Here is a 23336-nt window from a genome sequence, read left to right on the forward strand (position 1 = left end):
TTTCTCTTATCAAGGTTATACAGATTTTCTCCTATATTTTTGTCTAGAAGTATTGTAGTTTTTAGCTCTTAGATTTATCCGACCTTATTATTTTTTAATATATTTTATTAATTTTTTACAGAGAGGAAGGGAGGGAGATTGAGAGTTAGAAACGTCGATTAGAGAGAAACATCAACCAGCTGCCTCTTGCACACCCCCTCCCGGGGATGTGCCCGCAACTAACGTACATGCCCCTGACCGGAATCGAACCCAGGACCTTTCAGTCTGCAGACCGATGCTCTATCACTGAGCCAAACCGGTTTCGGCTATCCGACCTTATTTTTATATACACTTCTGATATTAAAATTGTTCAAAAGGAATAGTCATGGAAAGCCAGAATTAAGTCCTTCAGCCTTTTATGAGACGCATCATCATCATTCCCTTGGCTCTAGGCTTGAAGTGGCATTTTTAGGGAATACTATCACTTATGATATGTTGACTTTCTTGATTTAGATTTCTGTGTGTTGTCAACAAGAAAGCAAAACCAATGTGACCTGCTAAGGTTCAGCGATTAGCTCCCTCATGTGGAATGTGCTTTCTCTTTCTGAGAAGTAAAAGGAAGGAAAACATGGTGTAAGTTGACACCGTGCTCAGCTCTAGACCCAAGGGCTGGTGCCTCTGTCCTTTCACAGGAGACTTCATTGTCAGAACTCACCAGTCTCCCCTAGATTGCGAGCTGTTGAAGGTCAAGATGTGTGTTTTATCTTGTGACCCTATGTATGAGATGTAATCCTGAGTGAAAGCAAGAATCCCTCGGTCGCTGCTCTTCTGCCAGGGTGTGGAAGCTACAGGGCACTGTGCTGTGGTTTCCATGTCCGGTCCTCATGAACCAGGGGCCATCTTCCTTACCCATCACGGTGTCCCCAGGGCTTAGCACAGCGCCTGGCTCGCAACAGGGAGCGAAGGACAGAGAGAGAAGGGGAAGGAAATTTGTACAGAATCCCCAATGCCAACATTTATGGCTTGAGGCAGGGTACCTGGACAACCTTCAAAATCAAGGGGTAACACACGGTGAAAAATACTGGGGATGCAATTCTAATTTCTCCTGGCGAACACTGCCATCTCTGAGCTAGGCCCCTTATTGCTTGGGGGCTTCGTGGACCCACACTTCTCTAGCAGGCGAATGCCTTCAAATCCGCAGTCTGGGCTACTCAGCTCCCTTGACTTGTTCCTCCATAGACCTCAGCCCTGGTTGCCTAGCAACTGGGTCGATCGCTCGGCGCTCGACTCGATCCGGCCAGACTGAAACGCGCCGCGCCCCGCCCCGCCCCGCCCCGCCCCGCGCCTCGACCCTCGCCGGCCTGCGGCTCGCGGTGCGCACGCGCGGCAGGGGCTCCGCTGGGGGAGGGGCGCGCGGAGCGTGGTCGCCGCTCGCTCGCGGGGCCCCGACGGGGAGGGGCGCGTGCACGGGGGGCGGAGCGGCGGGCGCCGGGAGTGGCTGAGGAGCCGGAAACGCGAGGAGGGTGCGGCCCCGGGGACACTGCGGGCTGGGCCGGGCTGGGCCGGGCCGGGCGGGGAACGTTAGGCGAGCGGCCCCTGGGGCGCGGGGGGTCGAGCGGGCGGGGAGGGCCCCGAGGCGAGCCCGGCCCGGATGAGGAACAAAGCGGCGGGCAGGTGCGTGCCCCCGCGCGGCGGGCAGGTGGGCAGCGCGCGGGCCCGGTCCGGGGTGGGGCCCGGGGGCGGCCTGCGGGGCCTCTTGCCCGAGGGGTTCCAGGCCCAGGCTCTCGGGCGGCGAAGGGAGGAGGCTGCATGCTTGCCTTGGTTTGGTGACCGCCCCGTCCTCTCCCGCAGGTTGGGCAGCCCTCCCCTCTCACCTCCCCCGAAGCTTCGGGAGGAAAAGTGCCCAGTGTCGCCCGGCATGTCCCATCTCGCGACGGGGTGCGCGGCCGCCGGTCCCCGGGACAAGCGGGGCGACCCCGGGCGGCCCTGGCGACGCGGGGCGGCGTGTGTGCGGAGGCCGTAGGCGAGATGCGGTGGCAGGTGACCTCGGGACGCAGACCCTGATGCGGGCCCCCCGCCGCCCGAGTGCGCTCTTCTCCGGTCCGGGCCCCCGAGCAGATGCATCACAGGTGAGTGGTGAGCGGTGGTGACGTCTTCGGAAAACATCGGGCACGTGAGCGTTCCCGGTGCCCTCCCTCTTGGGTGCCACCGGGAAGGTGACCAGTGCGGTTTGCAAATACGGATTCGTGTCCCCAAGCAGCCAGAACCCCCAAAACTGGGGTTGCTTATACTTTCATGCGAATATAGCCATAGGTTGGCCCGTTGACATCTTCATCCTGTGCCTTTGCCCTGTTTGAGCGTTTAATAATATTTTTGGGTCCCAAAGTGTAATTTTAGCTCCTCACCACGCCTCACTTTGAATTTCCCTCGGTTACCATCTGGCTGTTGCAGTGGAGAAATTTAAGTTCTTAACTCTAAAACCTTTACGCAGATGTTTAAAGTTAGGTACTTGTTGGTTCCATGTCGGCACATCACAGAAATAGTGATATATGGCTGGGCTTTTCGAGCCTTTTCATAAGCCTTCTGCTTAGGATACAGGAAGTATAGTCATTGAAATGACTCAGTTTATTGCATTTTGCAAAATGACTGCGTTTTCGTTAGTGTTAGTTGCTTATATGTCATTCTAAGTAAAGTTATAAGATCAGCAACTAGCATGTGTTCATACCTAGGTCAGGGTGAAACATAACGGTAGAAGTCTGAAGGAAATGCTTTTTTAAGGAGCGAGGAGGGAAGAAGAGAGTGCTTGATGTCTCCATTCTGGCCCTCTTCCCAAGGCTGCTTCCTGGAATCCCTTTTGAGAAAGGTGGTTAGAATAGAATTACATTTTATTTAAAAAAATATATATCTTAATTGAGTTTTTACAGAGAGGGAGAGAAAGCTAGAAACATCGATGAGACAGAAACATCAATCAGCTGCCTCCTGCACACCCCCCACTGGGAATGTGCCCTCAGCAAGGTACATGCCCTTGATGGGAATGAACCTGGGACCTTTCAGTCCGCAGGCTGGCGCTCTATCCACTGAGCCAAACCGGCTTCGGCTAGAATTGCATTTTACAGTGAGAGTCGGATGAGGGTCTAATTGTGAATTCCCTTCATGGGCTTTCTCTCTGTGGGATACCAGCCACCTTTGGCTCATAGCTGCTGAGGTCATCACATTTTAGTGACTCACAACAGCAGCAATCTGCTGAGCCTCTCACATTCAGCTCTGGTTGCAACTGGTTTTAGAAGTCAACCTAGAAACACCATTTTGCGTTTTATCTCAAGATTATCGCTCAGATTAAATGTTCAGGGATTTTCAGAATGGAATTCAAAGCTTCCGAGTTTTAATAGTACGTTAAAAAGTTATCGTAACCAATTTGTTCTAGGTCATTGCTGCTCCAGTGATTGAGTTTTGACTAAAAACTCTAGGTATAAAAATTTCCAGGAAACGTGTTTTAAAGTAACCCAAGCCCAGAAACTTTCAAAATTAAGGATGCTGTGGTTTCTTTAGTCTATGAGGACTTTTAAAAAATATATATATATCTTATTGATTTTTTACAGAGAGGAAGGGAAACGGATAGAGTTAGAAACATTGATGAGAAACATCTATCAGCTGCCTCCTGCACACCCCCTACCGGGGATGTGCCTGCAACCAAGGTACATGCCCTTGCCCAGAATCGAACCTGGGACCCTTTAGTCCACAGGCTGACGCTCTATCCACTGAGCCAAACCGGTCTTGGCAATGAGGAATTTTTTTACACTTTTTATAGCATAATTGTAAAGGCGCTTTCCTTTACCAGGTGTGCCTCGTTTGTCATGTGCTTCTAGTTGTCTTCCTAGTTGGATGAGCTTACACAGCTCCATCCAGTCTCCAGTATTTCAGAGTGCGCCCTCTTTACAAGGTTGGCCTTAACCCAGTGGTCGGCAAACTGCGGCTCGTGAACCATATGTGGCTCTTTGGCCCCTTGAGTGTGGCTCTTCCACAAAATACCACGTGCAGGCGACACGTCCAGTGCGATCGAAACTTCGTGGCCCATGCACAAAAGTCGGTTTGCGGCTCAAAAGAAATTTCAATCGTACTGTTGATATTTGGCTCTGTTGACTAATGGGTTTGCCGACCACTGGCCTTACCTAACATACTTTATTAATGTCTGGGAGCTTTGTTTTAGGAGATACCTGGCCAGGGATAAAGTTGAAGCCGTTATTACAGAATTGTGCAGGAACAGGTCTGTGTAGGACTTGAAGCACATCCCACCATGCAAGTACCTACACAGATCCCAGTGTAGTATTGGAACTGTGTAAGAGGCAAGGTGGTTCTTTGATTGTAACTGACTTTTTGAATTTTAGGTAAGAGGTTTGTTTTATTAAATTAGACAGACCTGGATTTAAATCCCAAGCCTGCCACTTGTTATGTAATCTGTGGTTAAGTTTCTCAGTGTCTCTGAGTCTGTTTCCTCATTTCTAAAATGGGATTAAGAATAATACCTCACTGTACTTACAAGGATTAGGTGAGATAATTACATGTAAATCACTTAGTCCTGTGCCTAACACATATAATGAGTGTTAGCTTTTAATTATTTTCAGGTTGCTTGATAGCTGATATTGCCATTGTTCAGAATTAAATGCCTGTTAGGTTTGTTTTCACGGCTAAGGAATATGTAGACACATTTGATTTCTCTTCCCCTTCACCTCTCTCATGTACAAAGGCACATGCAAAAGAACATGAATTACTGTGATAGTATAAGATTTGGAGGTCATTGTTGTCCCCCTTTGGACAACCTGTTGGCTAGCTTCTTGAAATACATTTTCTAAAAAATAAATATTTTATTGATTTTTTACAGAGAGGAAAGGAAAGGGATAGAGAGTTAGAAACATCGATGGGAGAGAAACATCGATCAGCTGCCTCCTGCACTCTCTACTGGGGATGTGCCCACAACCAAGATACATGCCCTTGACCGGAATAGAACTTGGGACCTTTCAGTTCTTAGGCCGACGCTCTGTCCACTGAGCCAAAACAGTTAGGGTGAATACAGTATTTTTAATATGGCAGACTAACATTGGAACTAATACTTATCGATAACAACCTCTAATAGTGTCTTTTTCTAATCAGTTTTACTCTTATTCTAATGATGTTATTAAAGGCAATACAACATGGATTGCTTAGAAAATGAAATTCTCACATTTTTCTGCCTGCCAGAAATGTTCTGTAGATAAAAGTTGGTGTATTGAAAAACTTTTTGGCATATTTTGGAGCATAATCTGTGCTCTTCTACTTCATTACTGTATGATTTGGGGATTATGACATACCCTCTTTGAGACTCAGTTTCTTTACCTTATTTCGAAGAAGAGAGAGATATGAAGTAATTTTTCAAAAAGTATCTGGTAAAGGTTACATAACAAACCTCAATATGTGGAGGATGTCATTAAGGTAGTTAATTAAAATGTTGATACAGAATTTTAATAAAATGCTGATCCATGAGAATATATGATGCTTTTTCACACCGTTAACAATCTAACTCAGATCCAGCATCATTTTAACTCCTGGTAAAAAGAATTAGCAAATATTCTTTGTGCAGGTTATAAAAAACAGTCTTGGTGGAAAGTAATAAGCCAACTGAAGAAACAAATCCTGTGAGAGAAAAAACTTGGGTGGTTTAAAAAAACAAGCCAACCCTCATTGCCATTGTGCTCTAAGGATTGCAAACTTAGTTTTAGGTAGTGTGAGTAGGGTTTGGAACAAGGCATGCCTGAGGAAACAAGGTACAATCCTGTTTAAGATGTGAGCATAAAAATGAAATAATAGTTGGTCAAGTCCTATCTCCCCACCCCCATTGTTTTAGGTTCTTGAGTTCCTTAAGCAGAGTCGCTGACACAGTTGTTTGCATAACTGGTTACTGTGCTCTTTCTTAGGATGAATGAAATGAACTTGAGCCCAGTGGGGATGGAGCAGCTGACTTCATCCTCTGTGAGCAATGCCTTGCCTGTCTCAGGGAGTCACCTGGGGTTGGCTGCCTCACCCACTCACAATGCCCTCCCTGCCCCAGGTGAGTGGTAAGGGACAGCAACTGCATATCAACATTTAGTGCATTATCAGTTCTAAATAGAGTCCAGTAATATCACTATTCAAAGATCACTCTATGAACTCTGGTATGTTTTTTTTCCCATTTTTAAAAAAATTTCTATATAATTTGATTTCTTAAATCCTATTTAAACTATGTTTTTAGTTGCAATTAAATGTTTGGTACTAAGAGCAATATAGACCACTAGAGGATCAGTTTGGTATTTTAAAACTAAGTTGTTTATGACATTTTATGTATGTGCCTATCTGGGATGGAAAGGGCTACTCTGAGATTTTTGCTCACATGCAACAATGTTAAGTACTTTTATTTTTCAATTATAAATTCAATATTATCTTGTATTACTCTCAGGTGTACAACAAAGTGGTTAAAGCACTTATTTCCTTTTATTATAATTGAGGAAAACATTTTTGTTTCCTTGTTTTGTAGGTCTGCCAGTGGCAATTCCAAACCTGGGTCCCTCCCTGAGCTCTCTGCCATCTGCTTTATCTCTGATGCTGCCAATGGGTATTGGCGATCGAGGGGTGATGTGTGGGTTACCCGAAAGAAACTACACCCTACCTCCACCACCTTACCCCCACCTGGAGAGCAGTTATTTCAGGACCATCTTACCTGGTAAGTATGATAGTTCTTTGGGAGGTTAGAAGAAAGAATAGGGCTGACTTGACCTCAGTGCATGAGGAACTGATTAGTGCTTTTTTGTTTGCCACAATGAGATATTATAATAATATGTAGGTCAGGAAAACTATCTGTTTATAGTTATGCACTTTTCCTTTTAGAATGTATATTATTCTATATAATAAAAGCCTAACACGCTAAGTGTCTGACCGTTTGGCCAGTCATTATGACATGCACTGACCACCAGAGTGCATATGCTCCAATCGGTAGGTTAGCTTGCTGCTGGGGAATGGCCAATTAGGACTGGGTGAGATGGGCCAGACGCCCTGGAGCCCTCCTATGGCCCCTCCCCAGCTCTAATTATGCACCCGTGGGGTCCCTCAGCCTGGCCTGCACCCTCTGGCAATCCGGGATCCCTTGGGGGGTATCAGAGAGCCAGCATTGGCCCGATCCCTACAGGCCAGGCTGAGGGACCCCACCAGTGCATGAATCCATGCACTGGGCCTCTAGTTATTAATAATTGTAGTTTGACTAAGCTTAATTTCCTAATGGCACATAGCAGTTTTTCTCCTCCTCCAGCCATCTCTTTGGTTAAGTTTTTATAATTTTGCAATTGTAATTCCTGCCAACCACATGTTCTGCTACAGTGTCATTGTTTATTATAAAGTTTATTCACCTTTTTTTTTTTTTAAATTAAATATATTCAGAGAGGAAGGGAGAAGAAGAGAGATAGAAATATCAGTGATGAGAGAGAATCATTGATTGGCAGCCCCCTTCATGCCCCCTACTGGGATCAAGCCTGCAACACAGGCATATGCCCTTGACTGCAGTCAAACCCAGGACCCTTCAGTCTGCAGGCTGAAGAATGATCGAGCCAAACTTGCTAGGGCTTTATTGAACTTTCATTCTGTTACACAAATTATTAAATGCTTATTTTAGATAATTTAGCAAATGGAACCATTCATAGTCCCATCATCCTTCCTGTTTTTTATTTTGGTGTATAGATTTTACTGTTTTTTAGTAATTAAGACTATTTTTTATACAATTGTGTATCCTTACTTTTTTTATTTAATATTTTTCTCTATTTTTACATAGTTATTTTTTTCAACTATTACCTGGTTTTCATAATATGCTTTTTTTTTTTTTTTTTTTTGTTGTTGTTAATCCTCACCCAATAATATTTTTCCATTGATTTTTAGAGAGTGGAGAGACAGAGAGAGAAACATTGATGTGAGAGAGACACATCAATTGGTTGCCTTCCACGTGTGCCCCAACCAGAGCCGGGGATCGAGCCTGTAGTTAAGGTACTTGTCCTTAACTGGAATTGAACCCGAGACCCTCAGTCTGTGGGTGGATGCTCTAGCCACTGAGCCAAACCAGCTTGGTTAATATCCTTTTTAAAAAATATATATTTTATTGATTTTTTACAGAGAGAGAAATAGAGAGTTTAGAAGCTTCTGTGAGAGAGAAGCATCAATCAGCTGCCTTCTGCACACCCCCTACCGGGAATATGCCCTCAACAAGGTCCATGCCCTTCACTGGAATCGAACCTGGGACCTTTCAGTCCGCAGGCTGACGCTCTATCATTGAGCCAAACGGGTCAGGGCCATAATATCCTTTTTAATGATGCATTACATTCTACTGAATGGGTATTTCATGGTTTATTGTATCAATGTTTCTTTTGATAGTTTTGTTTTTCCATTTTTTAATTACCATTATATGAATATCTTTGTGTATAATATTTACAAAATGCATTTAGAAAATTTCTTATGCAAGAGGGTATGAATGTTTTTGAGATACTTAATATGTATCCTTTCCAAAGAGGTTTTGGTAATTATACTCCTACTGGCAATGCAGCAAGTACCATTTCACTAAATCATCATAAGTACAAGTGTTGAAATACTTTTTTCTGTTTCAATAAAGCAGGTATAATTATGACTTGTTTTGAATAGAGCCTATTGAATTATGATAGTTTAATAAGTTACATTTAATTAAATTTTATTTTTCACATGGATGATCTGGTTTTAAATCATTTTACCTTTTAATTCTTATAGAGCAAATTTCAGCATCTTATGATTCAGGAATTCCCATCATGTATATATTAAAGGCAATATTTAAATGATTAATTTCCAGTGACATCAAAGGAACATGGTTAATTTTTTATGATTTCTGAGTTTTGCAGGAAAATTGAATTATATGTATGTTGCTATTTATAAAATATATATATGGATTAAACCAAAGAAGTAGATAGATTATTTTAATTTAGTTATATTTGTAGCTTCTAGCATTTGGGAATTTTTTAATTCAACAATGTACTAAAAAAATCTCTGTTATCTCATCTTTTCCTTTTCTCAGGCATTTTATCTTATTTAGCTGACAGACCACCTCCTCAGTATATCCACCCCAACTCCATAAATGTTGATGGTAATACAGCATTATCTATCGCCAACAACCCTTCAGCACTAGATCCCTACCAGGCCAATGGAAATGTTGGATTAGAACAAGGCATTGTTTCAATCGACTCTCGCTCTGTGAACACACACGGTGCCCAAAGTCTTCATCCCAGCGATGGCCATGAGGTGGCCTTGGACACAACCATCACTATGGAGAACGTCTCTAGGGTAACTAGCCCCATCTCTACAGATGGAATGGCAGAAGAGCTTACAATGGATGGTGTTGCAGGCGAGCATTCTCAGATCCCAAATGGCTCCAGAAGTCATGAACCTCTGTCTGTGGATTCTGTGAGCAACAACCTTGCTGCAGACACTGTAGGGCACGGTGGTGTGATACCCATTCATGGGAATGGCCTGGAGCTCCCTGTGGTCATGGAGACTGACCACATTGCAAGTCGGGTCAACGGGATGTCTGACAGTGCCCTCAGTGACTCTATTCACACCGTGGCCATGAGCACCAACTCTGTAAGCGTGGCCCTCTCTACCTCACACAACCTCGCCTCCCTAGAATCTGTTTCCCTCCATGAAGTTGGCCTAAGCCTAGAACCTGTGGCTGTCTCCTCCATCACCCAGGAGGTTGCCATGGGGACAGGCCATGTAGATGTATCTTCAGACAGTCTGTCTTTTGTACCACCTTCACTGCAAATGGAAGATTCCAACTCAAACAAAGAAAATATGGCAACCTTGTTTACAATTTGTGAGTGTGCTTAGCCTTTTTTTGTTTTGGAAATATTGGTGGAAAGGGCCATCATTCCTAACAGGCTTAGTCACAAAATCAGGTGTAAAGAAGTACAGAAAGTAACTGGGCTTTGTAATTTTTCTTTGCTTTGTAGTGTCCTTTATATAAATGTGGTGCCTTTTCCTCAAGTAAGTCAAATGATACATAGACATTTCATTGGTTCTTACAACATCGTCCTGAAGTAAGGAAACAGTCATTTCTGAAATTACAGATAAGCTTAGCCCTAAAATATATAAGGTTTTTCCCAAGATTTCACAAATAGTTAATTATAGGAATAAACTTTAGTAAGGTATTCTGTGTGAGATGCCATATGCTCTTTCAACATAACATTTATTAAATTATGCATTTAAAAAAAATTTATTGATTTTTTACAGAGAGCGATAGAGAGAAACGTCATTGAGAGAGAATCATCGATCAGCTGCCTCCTGCACACCCCCTACTGGGGATGTGCCCACAACCAAGGCACATGCCCTTGACCGGAATCGAACCTGGGACTTTTCAGTCCGCAGGCAGATGTTCTATCCACTGAGCCAAACTGGTTTCAACAAATTATGTGCTTTTTTTTTTTTTTTTTTTTTTTTTATCCCAATGGAGAAATATAGGTGGATACAATACAATTTTGTTTTTGCTCAGAATGTATATAAATTACCATAGTTGTTCATGTAAAAGTCCGTTTTATAGGACAACAACAAAAAAGGTATAAAACAATTTGTTGGTGTTATTACATACTTCATTCATGCAGGAAACATGTTGATTGCTTATTATATGCCAGCCTCTGCTAGTTGCTGTGGAGAAAATGGTTGATAAGAGCCAGCACATGCCTGTAAGGAGCTTGTAGTCTGATGGTCTGATGGGAGGCATAGGCAAGCAAACAGGCTATCGCAGTACAGCGTGGTGAGTGTGAAGATGGGATTCAGTGCAAGGTGCTAAAGGGACCTACAGAGGGGAGCACCTAACCAGGGCAAGAAGAGGCAGGGAAAACTTTCCAGGGGAGGCTAGTTGGAGGCAAGTAGGTAAAGATGATGATGCCATAAAGGTGACTTTCTAACTGAGTAGAAGTAATAAGGTTGAGGAAAAGTAGGATATTTACAAGAACTAAGTACAACTTGTTGAGTGGATGAAGTTAGGGAAGGAAAGGTTAAGGGAAAAGACCCTGGTTTTTGGCAAGGAAAACTGGTGGAGAGTAGTTATGCTTTTTTAGGATGATTGGTGGAGGAGGAGTAGAAGAATTTTTTTGAGGAGTGACGGTGAAGCCAGTTTTAGACCTGCTGGTTTTAGTATCCATAAGATATGTAGTAGAAATGTCTAATGAGAAGTCGAATCTGGAGCTCAGAGATCTGTCTGGAAATATGTAGGGATCTTCAGCATTAGTTATTAATCATGGCCATGGAAGTGGGGTGACATCATCTAGTAAGAGTGGAATGTCAAAAGGGCTGGGATATTAAGATACAGCCGCAGACAAAGAGCTTCCAGAGTAGACTGATCAGGAGGGTGAGAAAAGTAGAATGACTCTTCTGGTGTTGCAGAAGCCAAACCATGGGGAGACATTGCCTATTAACCTTTTCAGTCTCAAATTTAAATTAAAAAAAAAAAAAATTTTAATTCTTACCGGAGGATATTTTTTCCATTGATTTTTAGAGTGAAAGAGAGGGAAAGACACAAATATCGATATGAGAGAAACATCAATTGGTTGCCTCCTGCATAAGCCTTGACCAGGGCCTGGGCCAGAGAGGAGCTTGTAATCAAGGTATGTGCCCTTGGCGGGAATTGAACCCTGGACCCTTCGGTCCACAGGCTAACACTCTATCCACTGAACCAAACCAGCTAGTGCCAATTTTAAGTATTTTATCTGGGACTGTAGTGTAAGCTCATTCATTTAGCCTGTTGATCCTTTTTTAAAGTGGGATCTTCTTGATTCTAAATGTGTTTTTAAAAAGTGAGAAATAATTCACATTTTAAAGTGTACAATTCAGTGATTTTTAGTATATTGAGAAGGTTGTATAACCATTACTACTCTAATTCCAAAACATTTTTATCTCCCATAAAGAAACCCCATCAGCAGTCACTCATCATAGCCCCAACCCATGGTCAGGTGACTACTAATCTACTTGCTGTCTTCATGGATTTGCCTATTATTGACATTTAATGTGAATGGGGTCATACAATATGTGGCTTTCTCCCTTTAGCATAATGTTGTCATGGCTCATCTGTATTTTGGCAGATATCAGTACTTCATTCTTTTTTTCATGAGCAAGTAATATTCTATTGTGTGCGTATTCCACATCTTATTTATCATTTACAGACATTTGTGTTGTTTCTTTTTTCTGGCTATTATGATTAATGCTGCTATGAACATTTATATAAAGGGGAGGAGCAAAAGTAGGTTTGAAGTTGTTTGTATGGAGAATAATACTATAATTAATAAATAATAATACAAGAATAAACTGCTTTGCATACTTACAACTGTAAACCTACTTTGCCCCACTCTGTACAAGTTTTCGAATGAACATGTTTAAAATTTTCTTGGATATGCAGGGTGAGACAAAAGTAGCTTTACAGTTGGCATGGAAAATAATACAAGAATAAATGATACAAGAATAAACTTGCATGTACTCACAACTGTAAACCTACTTTTGCCCCATTGTATAAATGGAAAATTGCTTTATGTTTAACTTTTGGGGGAATTGCCAGAGTGGCTGCACCAATTTATATTTCCAGCAACAGCATTCCACATCTTTGCCAGCACGTATTTTCTTTCTGTTTTATTCTAACCATACTTTTGGGTGAAGTGACATCTAGTTGTTCGACTTGCCTTTCCCTGATGACTAATGATGTTAAATCCCTTTACATGTACTTACTGGCCATTTGTAATCTTTGGAGAAACATCTCAGCATTTTCTGTTTTTTGGGATCTGAATCTCCTTTGTTTGGAGGTGGTGATTCCCTTCTTGTTGAGAATCCATTCTCATCAAGGGTGGGAGATCTCTAAATGGATATCAAAGAATTTTTAACCAAGCAGTAGTTGAAGTAATATGTTATTATTCTTTGGCTAAATATGAAAACTTTCTGATACCTTATGTCATTTAAGTCAAATTTCTAACAGATTACGTAGGAGAAAAAGACACTTGGATGGCTGTGGTTCTAAGGTTTATAAATTCCACTTATTTTGTGAACAAATTGGGAAAATTTGAACTCGGTCATTGGCTAATAGAGGCATGAGTTTATTTCCTTAACAGAAAGAAAAGTAAAAGAACAGAGCGAAAGATTTATGGAGAAAGAGGACACTCATGAGCTTGTGAAAGTGAAGTTATAGTAAGCATAGACAACAGTATAGAAGGAAGCACCTCCTCTGACAGTGCTAAAGGAAAGGTCACATGAGCAGTTAGAAATTAAGAATTTTAAGCAGATGTGTCTGCGCAAGAATGTATTCTGCCTGCTGGCCCAAAGAACAGGTTGTAGATATTTTTTGGCTTAAAAATCTGCCATCAAAATCTGGTTGACCAGTTTGTTTATGGGGAAGCAAAAGAGAACAGCGGTGCTGCTGGCTCTGTCTTCTCTGCTGTGCACGGCTAACAGCATTGCAACTCAGTTTCCTGTTATAGTTTGGTAGAATTGGAACCCAATTTCAGGCTTCAGAACATCATATTACTTATCTAATGTACAGTCGGCCCTCTGTATCCACAGGATCTGCATCTGCAGATTGAGAAAAAAAATCACAGAAAGTTGATCCTTAATCCAGTATAACAAGTATTTACATTGTATTAGGTATTATAAATAACCTAGAGATAATTTAAAGCATTTGAGAAGATGTGTCCAGGGACGACTGAACTTGATTTAAAAAACAAAAACAAACTTGATTTTTTAAGTAAATGTAGTGTTATTTATTTATTTATTTTTTAATCAATCTTGCTCTTAGGCACTGTATAGGAAACTTGTCCTGTTGGATTAAAAGGAAAAAGTCACATCTTGCTGAAGAGAAAAATGAGTTGGTATATATTTAGGTATAAGAGTAGTCCTTTGATTAAGGTATTTCTTTTAGAACCTTGCTTCTTACCGGTTACAGCTTAGTAATTAGTGTTTATCTAGAAGAGCAGGTGGTAATTGAGCCTGCTTGAGGTGAACTCATTTGTGTTTCTCAAACTTTCCCCCTGCAGGGTGCACACTCTGTGACCGCGCCTACCCCTCAGACTGCCCTGACCACGGGCCAGTGACTTTCATCCCTGACACTCCCATCGAGAGCAGAGCCAGGCTTTCTCTCCCGAAGCAGCTCCTTCTCCGGCAGTCAATTGTGGGAGCGGAAGTTGGTAAGGACCATAAACCCCTTCAAGCGTCGTCTTTCTTTGTGAGGCAGAGTTGTAAAAGTGGGCATGTGTAATTTAGTGACTATTTGGTTGATCCAAAAGGCAGTTTATGGCTTAGGATTTATCCTGTTAGGGAATATTTGTCTTGTCCAGTGGTGATAGGAATAAATCAAATTGGAAACTTCATTGGAAATGGTCTCCTTACTTAGAGTCAGAATTGAATAGAAGAGAGAATCCTGACCTGAGTCTTTGAAGATTTCCCTTTTATTCTCACTGTAGCATCCACTAAGAATTACCATGACAGAACTCCTTGAAACTTCTTTCTTTTATAGAAACATAAAATTCACCACTGATAACCATTTATTAGAAAAGATGTTGAAATCGAGTGTTTGTAAGTTGTCTAATACTCTCTAGGGAAAAGGAGTAATGAATACTGCCAGAGTGTGCTTACCCATATTTTACTTTAACATGGTTTCTGCAGTACTGTGCCATGTCTTTGAGAATATGAATCAAAATTCATTATTCTTTCAGTTGTAGCTTGATGTCAATTGAAAGCATGAAACAGCTTAGATAATATAGAGCAGTGCTTTAAGCACAAACAATTTGAGAAGTTTAGCAGTTGCTTTATATTTTTATAATACAATAATATTCTCTAGTCTTTTAATGTGAAAACTCCAAAGTAGCGTATTTGGAGGGACATGGCTTGGTTCGTTGTGTATAAGACTGGGTTTAGAAATGTCTGATATTACTCCTTACTCTGCATATTTCTTCTGAGCCCATTTTATCTGTTCATTACATTTTCTACCTTACAGGATACACTCATACGACTTAGCTACCTCTCAGGGGTTCTGGAATACCAGTAGTTCTCAGGTTCACTGAAAATCAGATTCTTTGCTTGGGTTAAGCTACTCTCTCTGTGTCCTGAGATGTTTAAGTTACTGATTGTGTAGTCGGTGTCCTTCCACTGACAGGTGTATGGACGGGAGAAACCATTCCTGTGCGGACTTGCTTTGGGCCTCTCATTGGCCAGCAAAGTCACTCCATGGAAGTAGCAGAATGGACAGACAAGGCAGTCAACCATATCTGGAAGGTCAGTGTTTATGAAACTTTTGTGTGACTTTTGGATGTTTTTGTTTTATAAGGTAGTTAAAAGTTATGTAAAAGTCAAAATTAGCCATGATGATACAGGGCCATTCGCCTGTCAGTTGTTTATTTAATATTCCATCCTTTCTGTTTTTGGTAGCCAAGTTCTATATATTATATAGCAAAAGGCCAGCTATTGAATATAGATTATAAACTGTTTCAGTCTCAATTTTGTTAGTCAGATGGTTCTCCTTTTGAATTATTTGTGGCAGCTAAGGCTATGAGCTTTGTTTATATGATGAAAGTCTTATTTTATAATAAGCTAAAACCATCCTCAAATATTTAGCATGGGAAACTGTTCTAGATTTTGAAGGTAAGATCACTTCTCTAGTTTTTCAAAGGGAGGACTGAAAACACAAGGTTTTAACAACATATCCTGCAACATGTTTGTATTGAATCTGAGTAGTGAGGGGAAAGTGAGTCTTGGGACAGTTGGAAAGTAAGGTACCACTGGAATTGGGGACTTTAATTGTGGTATCCAAATGGAGCATAGAAGAATGCTAGGTCCATTGGGAAAAGAATTAGGAGAGATGGTTCTCTGACCTTAATGTCCATTCAGTTGTTCTATGCCATGTGGTAGGTGATGCAAACAAGTAGACGTTTGATTTTTGTGTGTGTGTCTTTTCCAGTCAAGCCAAAATGTGAATAATCAGAACACAGCCATTCTATACACGGAACACTAACTGTAGGTCTCTGGTGGTCTTTACTGGACCACCAGAGACCTACAGTTAGTGTAATAGGGAGACTGGTGAAATGACAAACAGGTGAGAAGGCAACTATGTATTTTTCACATTGACTGGGAAAGCTGCAAACTAAATGAGATAGCTAGCCTTAATTAAGTAGCATTTTGTATGCTTGTCAGCTCATTTGACACGTATGGTTGCCTTCTCGGCAGATATACCACAACGGTGTCCTAGAATTCTGCATTGTTACAACTGACGAAAATGAATGTAATTGGATGATGTTTGTGCGCAAAGCCAGGTAAGCTTGGCTCAGTGAGAGGAGTCTTGGCTCAGTGAGAGGAGTTATGATTTAGATGGTTTTCAGTAGGAAGCTTTGTGTGAAGTGCAGAAGAGCTGGAAAATGCAAATCACACTGACGTTTGCACGTACTAGAAGGCCTGAGGCTTCTCCCTTTCTTCACTCCAGAAGTTGTGGACTAGTGGTAATTTTAAATGGAAAACACTAGAAACTGTCCTCCTTTTAATGAACAGTTTACTCAAGTTACCAGCGCAATAAAGAATGATACTGTTGCCATTAGGTTTTCTAGTGGGTACCTTCTCTTTATATTGACTGTTAGTTGTGGTTAATTCTTGTTCAGCTATCTATGTATATTTGTCATATGGCTTATGTAAAAGATTAATTTATTTACTCGCTTTCAGTAACAGACTGTAGTGATTCTAACTATAAAGGGCAATAAACTGATGTACTGTAGTAAGAATTCTGTTTCTGCACACACTCCTCACACTAGATAGGGTATGGAACTAGAAAAGTGACCCAGAAAAATTATATCGAAGTTTTCATAGAAGATTTTGCTATAGGGATATGATGTGTTTAGTACGTATTCAAAAATAATACGCTTGATCTATTAAATGTGATAATTTAGGAACCGGGAAGAGCAGAATTTGGTGGCTTATCCCCATGATGGAAAGATTTATTTCTACACTTCACAAGATATTCCTCCTGAAAATGAACTGCTTTTTTATTACAGCCGGGATTATGCTCAACAGATTGGTAAGTTAATGTAAGTTAACCCTTTGCACTCCGCTGTCCCCTCTCAGGGGACATCGGAATTCTAGCATATCACTCGGATGTCCCCTCTCAGGGGGGACATTGCAGTTTATTAGTGATTACGGGGAATTGAGTTAATTCAACGCACGTGTCCACCGCAAAGTAGCGTCGAGTAGCTGGTAGCCAATGTCCAGAATAGTTTGGAGTGCAAAGGGTTAATGTACATCTAGCATTGTAAGAACACCAAGGACCAAAAGTAAAGGTTTGGTGCTGATTTAAACATCAGCTGAAACACATCAGATAACCTTTGTGTATATAAAAGCAAGCTATTCCCCCTCTGTTGAAAGGTGAAACTCTCTGAGGTTCTTCACAAAATGAATGTTATTGACCAGCAGTGTTCACAGGAAACGAACTTCTGTGTTAGCACTTTGATTTGTGGAATTCAATGTTCCCCCGGCTGCTTTTTGAGCCAGTACCATTGCAATTGAAGTTCATAAAGGAAGGCAGAACTCCTTGTGTGATCTAGCCTTCCTAGGCTTTTTCTTGCACTGTGTCATGATATACGATGGCAAGTTATGTCTGAGTTTGTGTGTGCTACAGTCTTACTTTTCCCCTAGGAAATGTACCTTACAGTGCAGTATTTATCAAGTGCTTCCTGTGATTCTGGCACTGTTTGAGAGGCTGGGAATAGAGCATTGAATAAGACATTTTGTTTTTATAGATAATAGCAAGAAGGAAATTTTGGTAAAAGGGAAAATTGTAAGCAAAAATTATTAATATCAAGAATTAAGCTTCAAAATGGAAGTATCAGGAGATATTAATTTTTTTAAAGGTGTTCCTGAACATCCAGATGTGCACCTCTGTAACTGTGGCAAGGAGTGCAATTCCTACACAGAATTCAAAGCCCACCTGACCAGCCACATCCATAGCCATCTTCCTGGCCAAGGCCACAGCAGCAGCCACAGGCCCGGCCACAGCAAAGAAAGGAAGTGGAAGTGCTCAATGTGTCCCCAAGCTTTTATCTCTCCTTCCAAACTTCATGTCCACTTTATGGGTCACATAGGTATGAAGCCCCACAAGTGTGATTTCTGTAGCAAGGCTTTTAGTGATCCCAGCAACCTGCGGACCCACCTCAAGATCCATACAGGTAAGTTGTATTGGACCATCAGCGTGGAATTTTGCAACAATTAGAAATTGCAGTAGTAAAGGCTTTTCAGTGAGGTAGTCTTGCAGGTAGAGTTGAGGTAAGGTGTTAGAGAATGAATCGCGCTTGCAGTCTGCAGGACTTCATTGGATGGTAAATCTTGGTGGGATAACTGTACTTCCTCAGAAGGAGTTACTTACAGCAATTAAGATGCTCCACTTTCTAGGTGCCCAGACTGGGGAAATGCAGTTAATAATCAGGAAGTTGATTGATTTGTTTGAACTTAAAGCAAAAGGAAATAGCCTGAGGCTCCTATTAGAGCTCACTCAGGGTCACCAGCGGAGCCAGCTCTCCTTTGAGTATTGCTCAGTAAACATTGTTAAAATTTTGTTTTTTGAGTTTCTATTTTCTAAACTCCGTGCAAACCAACCCCTTTCATTGAACACTTACATTTTTCATATACTATAAAATAACTGATGAGGTTTTCATTTTTTTGGCTGGTTCATTTGTTCTCCAAATCTTTGAACGTAAAATTCTTCATCTTTTAAAATATATTTCATTTATTTTTTTACAAAGAGGAAGGGAGAGGAGGAAGGGAGAGGGACAGAGAGCCAGAAACATCGAGGAGAGAGAAACATCAACCAGCCACCTCCTGCACACCCCCTACTGGGGATGTGCCCGCAACCAAAGTACATGCCCCCAGATGGAATCGAACCCAGGACCCTTCAGTCCGCAGACCGATGCTCTATCCACTGAGCCAAACCGGTTTTGGCTTTCCTCATCTTTTTGCATTAAGATGAGTAGTCACAACAGAGATTGCATGGCCCACAAGACTTAAAATACTGACTAGTTTGAGAAAGGTTTGCCAACCCCTGACCTAGTGTTAAGAAGTCATATGTTTAAAAAAAGAGAGAAAACTATACATATAGGTTGCTAAAATATGATAACAAGTGATTTTTTTTTCCAAATTTTATGTCTGCTATAAACATTAAAAATATATATATGTAAACAGTCCCAAATGGAGGTCAGACTTGTTAGCTTCACTAGCGCTGGTTGCTGAATGTAAATTCTGTGGCTCTGAGTGGTTCTAGGAAGATGCCCTAGAAAGTGAAGTTCCAGCTCCCAGACAGTTCTGTTTACTCCTGCTCTGCCACTCTCTCATGCGGGGTCTGTGCATCTTGAGAGTGCTGCTGGTGGTTTCAGTCACAGTGTGACCCTTTGGCTTAATGTGCAGGCCAGAAGAACTACAGGTGTACTTTGTGTGACAAGTCTTTCACCCAGAAGGCTCACCTAGAGTCACACATGGTGATCCATACGGGCGAGAAGAATCTCAAGTGTGATTACTGTGACAAGTTGTTTATGCGGAGGCAGGACCTCAAGCAGCATGTGCTCATCCACACACAGTAAGTTACCCACAGCCCAGGTGCTCTGCAGGTAATTAGGTTTATGAGGTCATGAGGTGGGACCTCTATTGATAGAATTAGTGTCCTTCTAAGAGAAGAGAGACTAGAGTGGGCTCACTCTGTCCACTCTGTGAGGACAAGCCAGGAAGAGGGCCCTCAGCAGCAGCTGACCTTCCTGCTTCTGCTCTTCCCTCTCATCCCTCCCCCACACAGCTGCACAGGTGCACACACAGAACCCGTGTGCTGTCCATAGTGGCCAGAGCAATCCATGTACAACAAGTCAGATGGTGCCCATCTCTATTCAGCGTTCGCCGGGGGCTTCCCATCGTTTCCTCTATCTTTTCACCCACTGGGTTAAAAGGTCTATCGGAGCCTGGAAACCTTTCATGATGTGGTAGAGGTACTTGGCTACCTCTCCCAATTCATTATTTAATACTTTATCCTCACATTCGGCTGTAGCCACATTGGCCCGCTCCTTGCTACCACTTTCACTTACTAAGCACATTGCAGTCTCAGGGACTATATACTGTACAGCCTCTGCCCAGAAACCTCTCCCCGCCTTCCTCCCTCACTTCATTCAGGTCTCTGATCAAATGTCATCTTAGAATGGCCCTCTGTGACCATCTTACCTAAATAGGGTTCCATTTACCTGGCTTCATTTTTCTCACAGGGCTCATTACTAGCTGCTCTCACGCCATATGTTTTTATTTGTCTATGGGTAACTCTTCCACTAGAACGAAAGCTCCATAAAGGCAAGGGCTTAGCTTTCCACATTCTGTGCTTTCACAGGTCCCTCCAGTGCTGTCTCCTGCTGGGAGGGAGAAGACGGTAGAAACGCTAAAGAGTGGCCAGGCTTCAAAGCTTCCCACTGCACCTTACCGCTCCTTCAAGGATTGTAACCCTTTTATCTATTTCACATACTGGGCTTTCCACTGCTCCAAAAATTCCTGGTTTAAAAATTCCTAGTCTGTATGATCTCTGTGGTTCTTTTCAGCTCTCAAATGTCTAGGTCATGGTTACTCAAACGGCACTGACATTTTGAGCTGGGTAAATTTTTGTTGTAGGGGTTACCATTGACACCATAGTGAGATACAGTTATGGACTGGCCATTTGGCATACATTTTCAAATTTGAGACTTGACTTGGTGAGAATGCGGGCAACAGGAATGCTGAAGTGGCTGTTGATGGACATGTATATAAATAAAACAAAATTGTAAAACAGTTTAGCTTCATCCAGTGGAGTTGAAGATGTGCATATGTTTTGATCCAGCTACACTGCTCCTGAGTATGTATATGTGCACGCCAACATACAGGTTTAGAAATGTTGGTAGCAGTCTTGCCTGTGATAATAAAAAACTGGAAACCACCAAAATACCCTTCACAAAAGGTAAGTTGTGTATTTGTAAGTGGTGTACCGCAACGTAAAGGAACAGACTACTGATACCCGCAGCAACTGGAATGAATTTCACAAATACCATATTGAGTGCAAGAAGCAGACAAAAAGATACATCCAGAATGATCCCTTTTACTTAGAGTGCCAAAATAGGCAGGCAATCAATGCTGTTTAAACGATCCATGTTTTATGACTCGTCTGTGTGCTACATCTCCTATAGAAGTCTGATTCTCGACGGGCAGAGCTGCTCTGACAGGGGCCCGAGGTGGTGAAGGGTAAGGGTGGGCTCAGTCACTTGTAATCCATCCATACGTTTTTCTTGTGTTCCTCTTAGAGAACGCCAGATCAAGTGTCCCAAGTGTGACAAGCCCTTCTTGAGAACAAATCATTTAAAGAAACATCTCAATTCACACGAAGGAAAGCGGGATTATGTCTGTGAAAAATGTACAAAAGCTTATTTAACCAAATATCATCTCACCCGTCACCTGAAAACCTGCAAAGGGCCCACCTCCAGTTCTTCAGCACAAGAGGAGGAGGAAGAGGATGACTCAGAGGAGGAAGAGCTGGCAGACGCTGTGGGGACAGAAGACTGTCGGATGAACAGTGCTGTGTATTCAGCAGATGAGTCTCTCTCGGCACATAAATAAAGAAGATGCCAATTGTTTTGGATGGAAAACGCAGAGGGAAAAACATCACCAGTTATTCACTACAATGGTTTTTATAGAAAAAGGTTTCTGATTTCCTTCCAGCGAACAGTTAAAACAGACTGAATGGAAATGGATAAAGCACTTACGGGAAATAGCCTAATGCAAACACTAAAATAGGTTGGGAAGAGAGCATGTGTCCTATTTTTAAGTGTTGTGTGGGAAGGAAAGTCAACTTTTGAGGTCTGTATTTACATGATAATCTGGTCATATTTATGTCCCTGTCAAAGCTGCCTTCTGCCCAAACAAATGAGATTTATTTTAAATTATTTCATTGTTCACTTTTCTTCCCAGTCCTAGGATTTCGCAGTACTCTAAACTTGGACCCCGCCTCATAGTCATCCCAGTTGCTGACTGTGGTTCTAGTGTTGTATTTCATATGGACTATTGTGACGTATTTGTCCCAGAACAGACGAATACAGCAGTAAGCTGAAAACTTGTAAGCTCCTTTGCAGACGACAAGTTTAAAGCCCCACCCGCCTTAATCTTTACTTGGGAATTTAGAGTCGATCTTGCTTCCCAAAGTTTCAGCAGGTACCTGGAGGGCAGATAAGAAAGGAGCAGCCATGCAATAGGCCACGATGGAGAGATGCCGGGGCCACTGTCCAAGAAACTAGCTTTGATGGGTCAGGCACCTGGTTACTGTTCCGTAGCTATCTGGGTAGGTTTAGACCTATCTCTGTCTCCAATAAAACTCCCAGCCAAAGGGACCCTGGGTGCAGAGCTGAGTCATGCCTGCTGGATTAACTCCCACCCATAAGCACACGTAGACTCAGCGGGCAAAGTGGCACCTCGGCCCAGGAAAGGGAGGAGGAAATGATCCTTTATATCTGGCTTACCCTCTGAAAAGGATCAAGACATCATTAGACTGTTGCCAACTCACACAAATGACTCCAAATACATCGGGGCATTTGCTAGGCTAGGCCTGCCCAGTTTTCTGGTGAAGAACTTCGCTGGTTAAGCACGGTGGATACCAAAGGATTCGGAAGGCAGAAACCCATGTGGGTGAGTTTTCAGGGTCCCAGCTTAGTTCTTCCACCTGTGGTCCTTCACCTGGTTTCACATGCGCATCCTGCTTTCAGTGAAAAGCAGACATCCTAAGTGGATGGTTGCTAGAATACGCTCTCCTGGGCCGAGGCACAACTTCTGGCTTGGAGTAGCAAGGACTCTGGTGGGAAGGTTTTGCTGCTAATGTATTTATAGAATGAATGTATTGCATTCAAATCTGTATTCCTCTAGGAAGGATTAAATAAAACTTTTTTAAAAATACAGGATTTTCTTGTTATCTCATTTTGGGGAAGAAGGAGAAGAATGAGTTTTCAGAAGAAAACCAGATATAACGAGTTTTTTAAAGGTTAGAAATGGAGAGAGGACTTCCTAAGTCCTGTAGCTTAGGGATTGTATTGGAATGTGTGTCTGCATAACAGTGCTCAAACTGCTGCCTGCTTCCAGCTCGTGTCCTGCTGCTCCCTAACGTCGTGCCTTCACTTTGCTGCCTCCTTGCAGAACTGTGGCTAGTCTACAGGTGAGGGAGGGGAGAGGTGTTGGTAGGCAGAGGTGCCTCCATCAGGTCAGGTCAGCTCTGGTGCAACAGGCAGTTCCAAGTTCAGCCTTTT

General features: G+C 42.2%; 1 protein-coding gene across 6 annotated transcripts; it reads left to right on the plus strand.

The window, feature by feature from the left end:
• The first annotated feature begins 1377 nt into the window (after positions 1-1377).
• Positions 1378-22989, plus strand: PRDM4 (PR/SET domain 4). Of its 6 annotated transcripts, none has more exons than XM_045587548.1 (12): positions 1378-1502; positions 1831-2108; positions 5928-6061; positions 6524-6709; positions 9068-9862; positions 14058-14207; positions 15155-15294; positions 16243-16328; positions 16953-17080; positions 17910-18224; positions 19456-19624; positions 21351-22989. In XM_045587548.1, exons 2-12 carry the CDS (start codon positions 2098-2100, stop codon positions 21661-21663), a joined length of 2427 nt encoding a protein of 808 aa, XP_045443504.1. In that variant the 5' UTR covers positions 1378-1502; positions 1831-2097; the 3' UTR covers positions 21664-22989. The 6 variants fall into 6 exon arrangements, with proteins under 6 accessions (XP_045443504.1, XP_036313341.1, XP_036313342.1 ...); XM_036457448.2 differs by lacking the exon at positions 1378-1502 and adding an exon at positions 1514-1653; XM_036457449.2 differs by lacking the exon at positions 1378-1502 and adding an exon at positions 1514-1653 and having other exon boundaries at positions 15176-15294.
• Positions 22990-23336: the final 347 nt, after the last annotated feature.

Source organism: Pipistrellus kuhlii, unplaced genomic scaffold, assembly GCF_014108245.1.
Source record: "Pipistrellus kuhlii isolate mPipKuh1 unplaced genomic scaffold, mPipKuh1.p scaffold_m20_p_3, whole genome shotgun sequence".
NCBI classification, from domain to species: Eukaryota; Metazoa; Chordata; class Mammalia; order Chiroptera; family Vespertilionidae; genus Pipistrellus; species Pipistrellus kuhlii.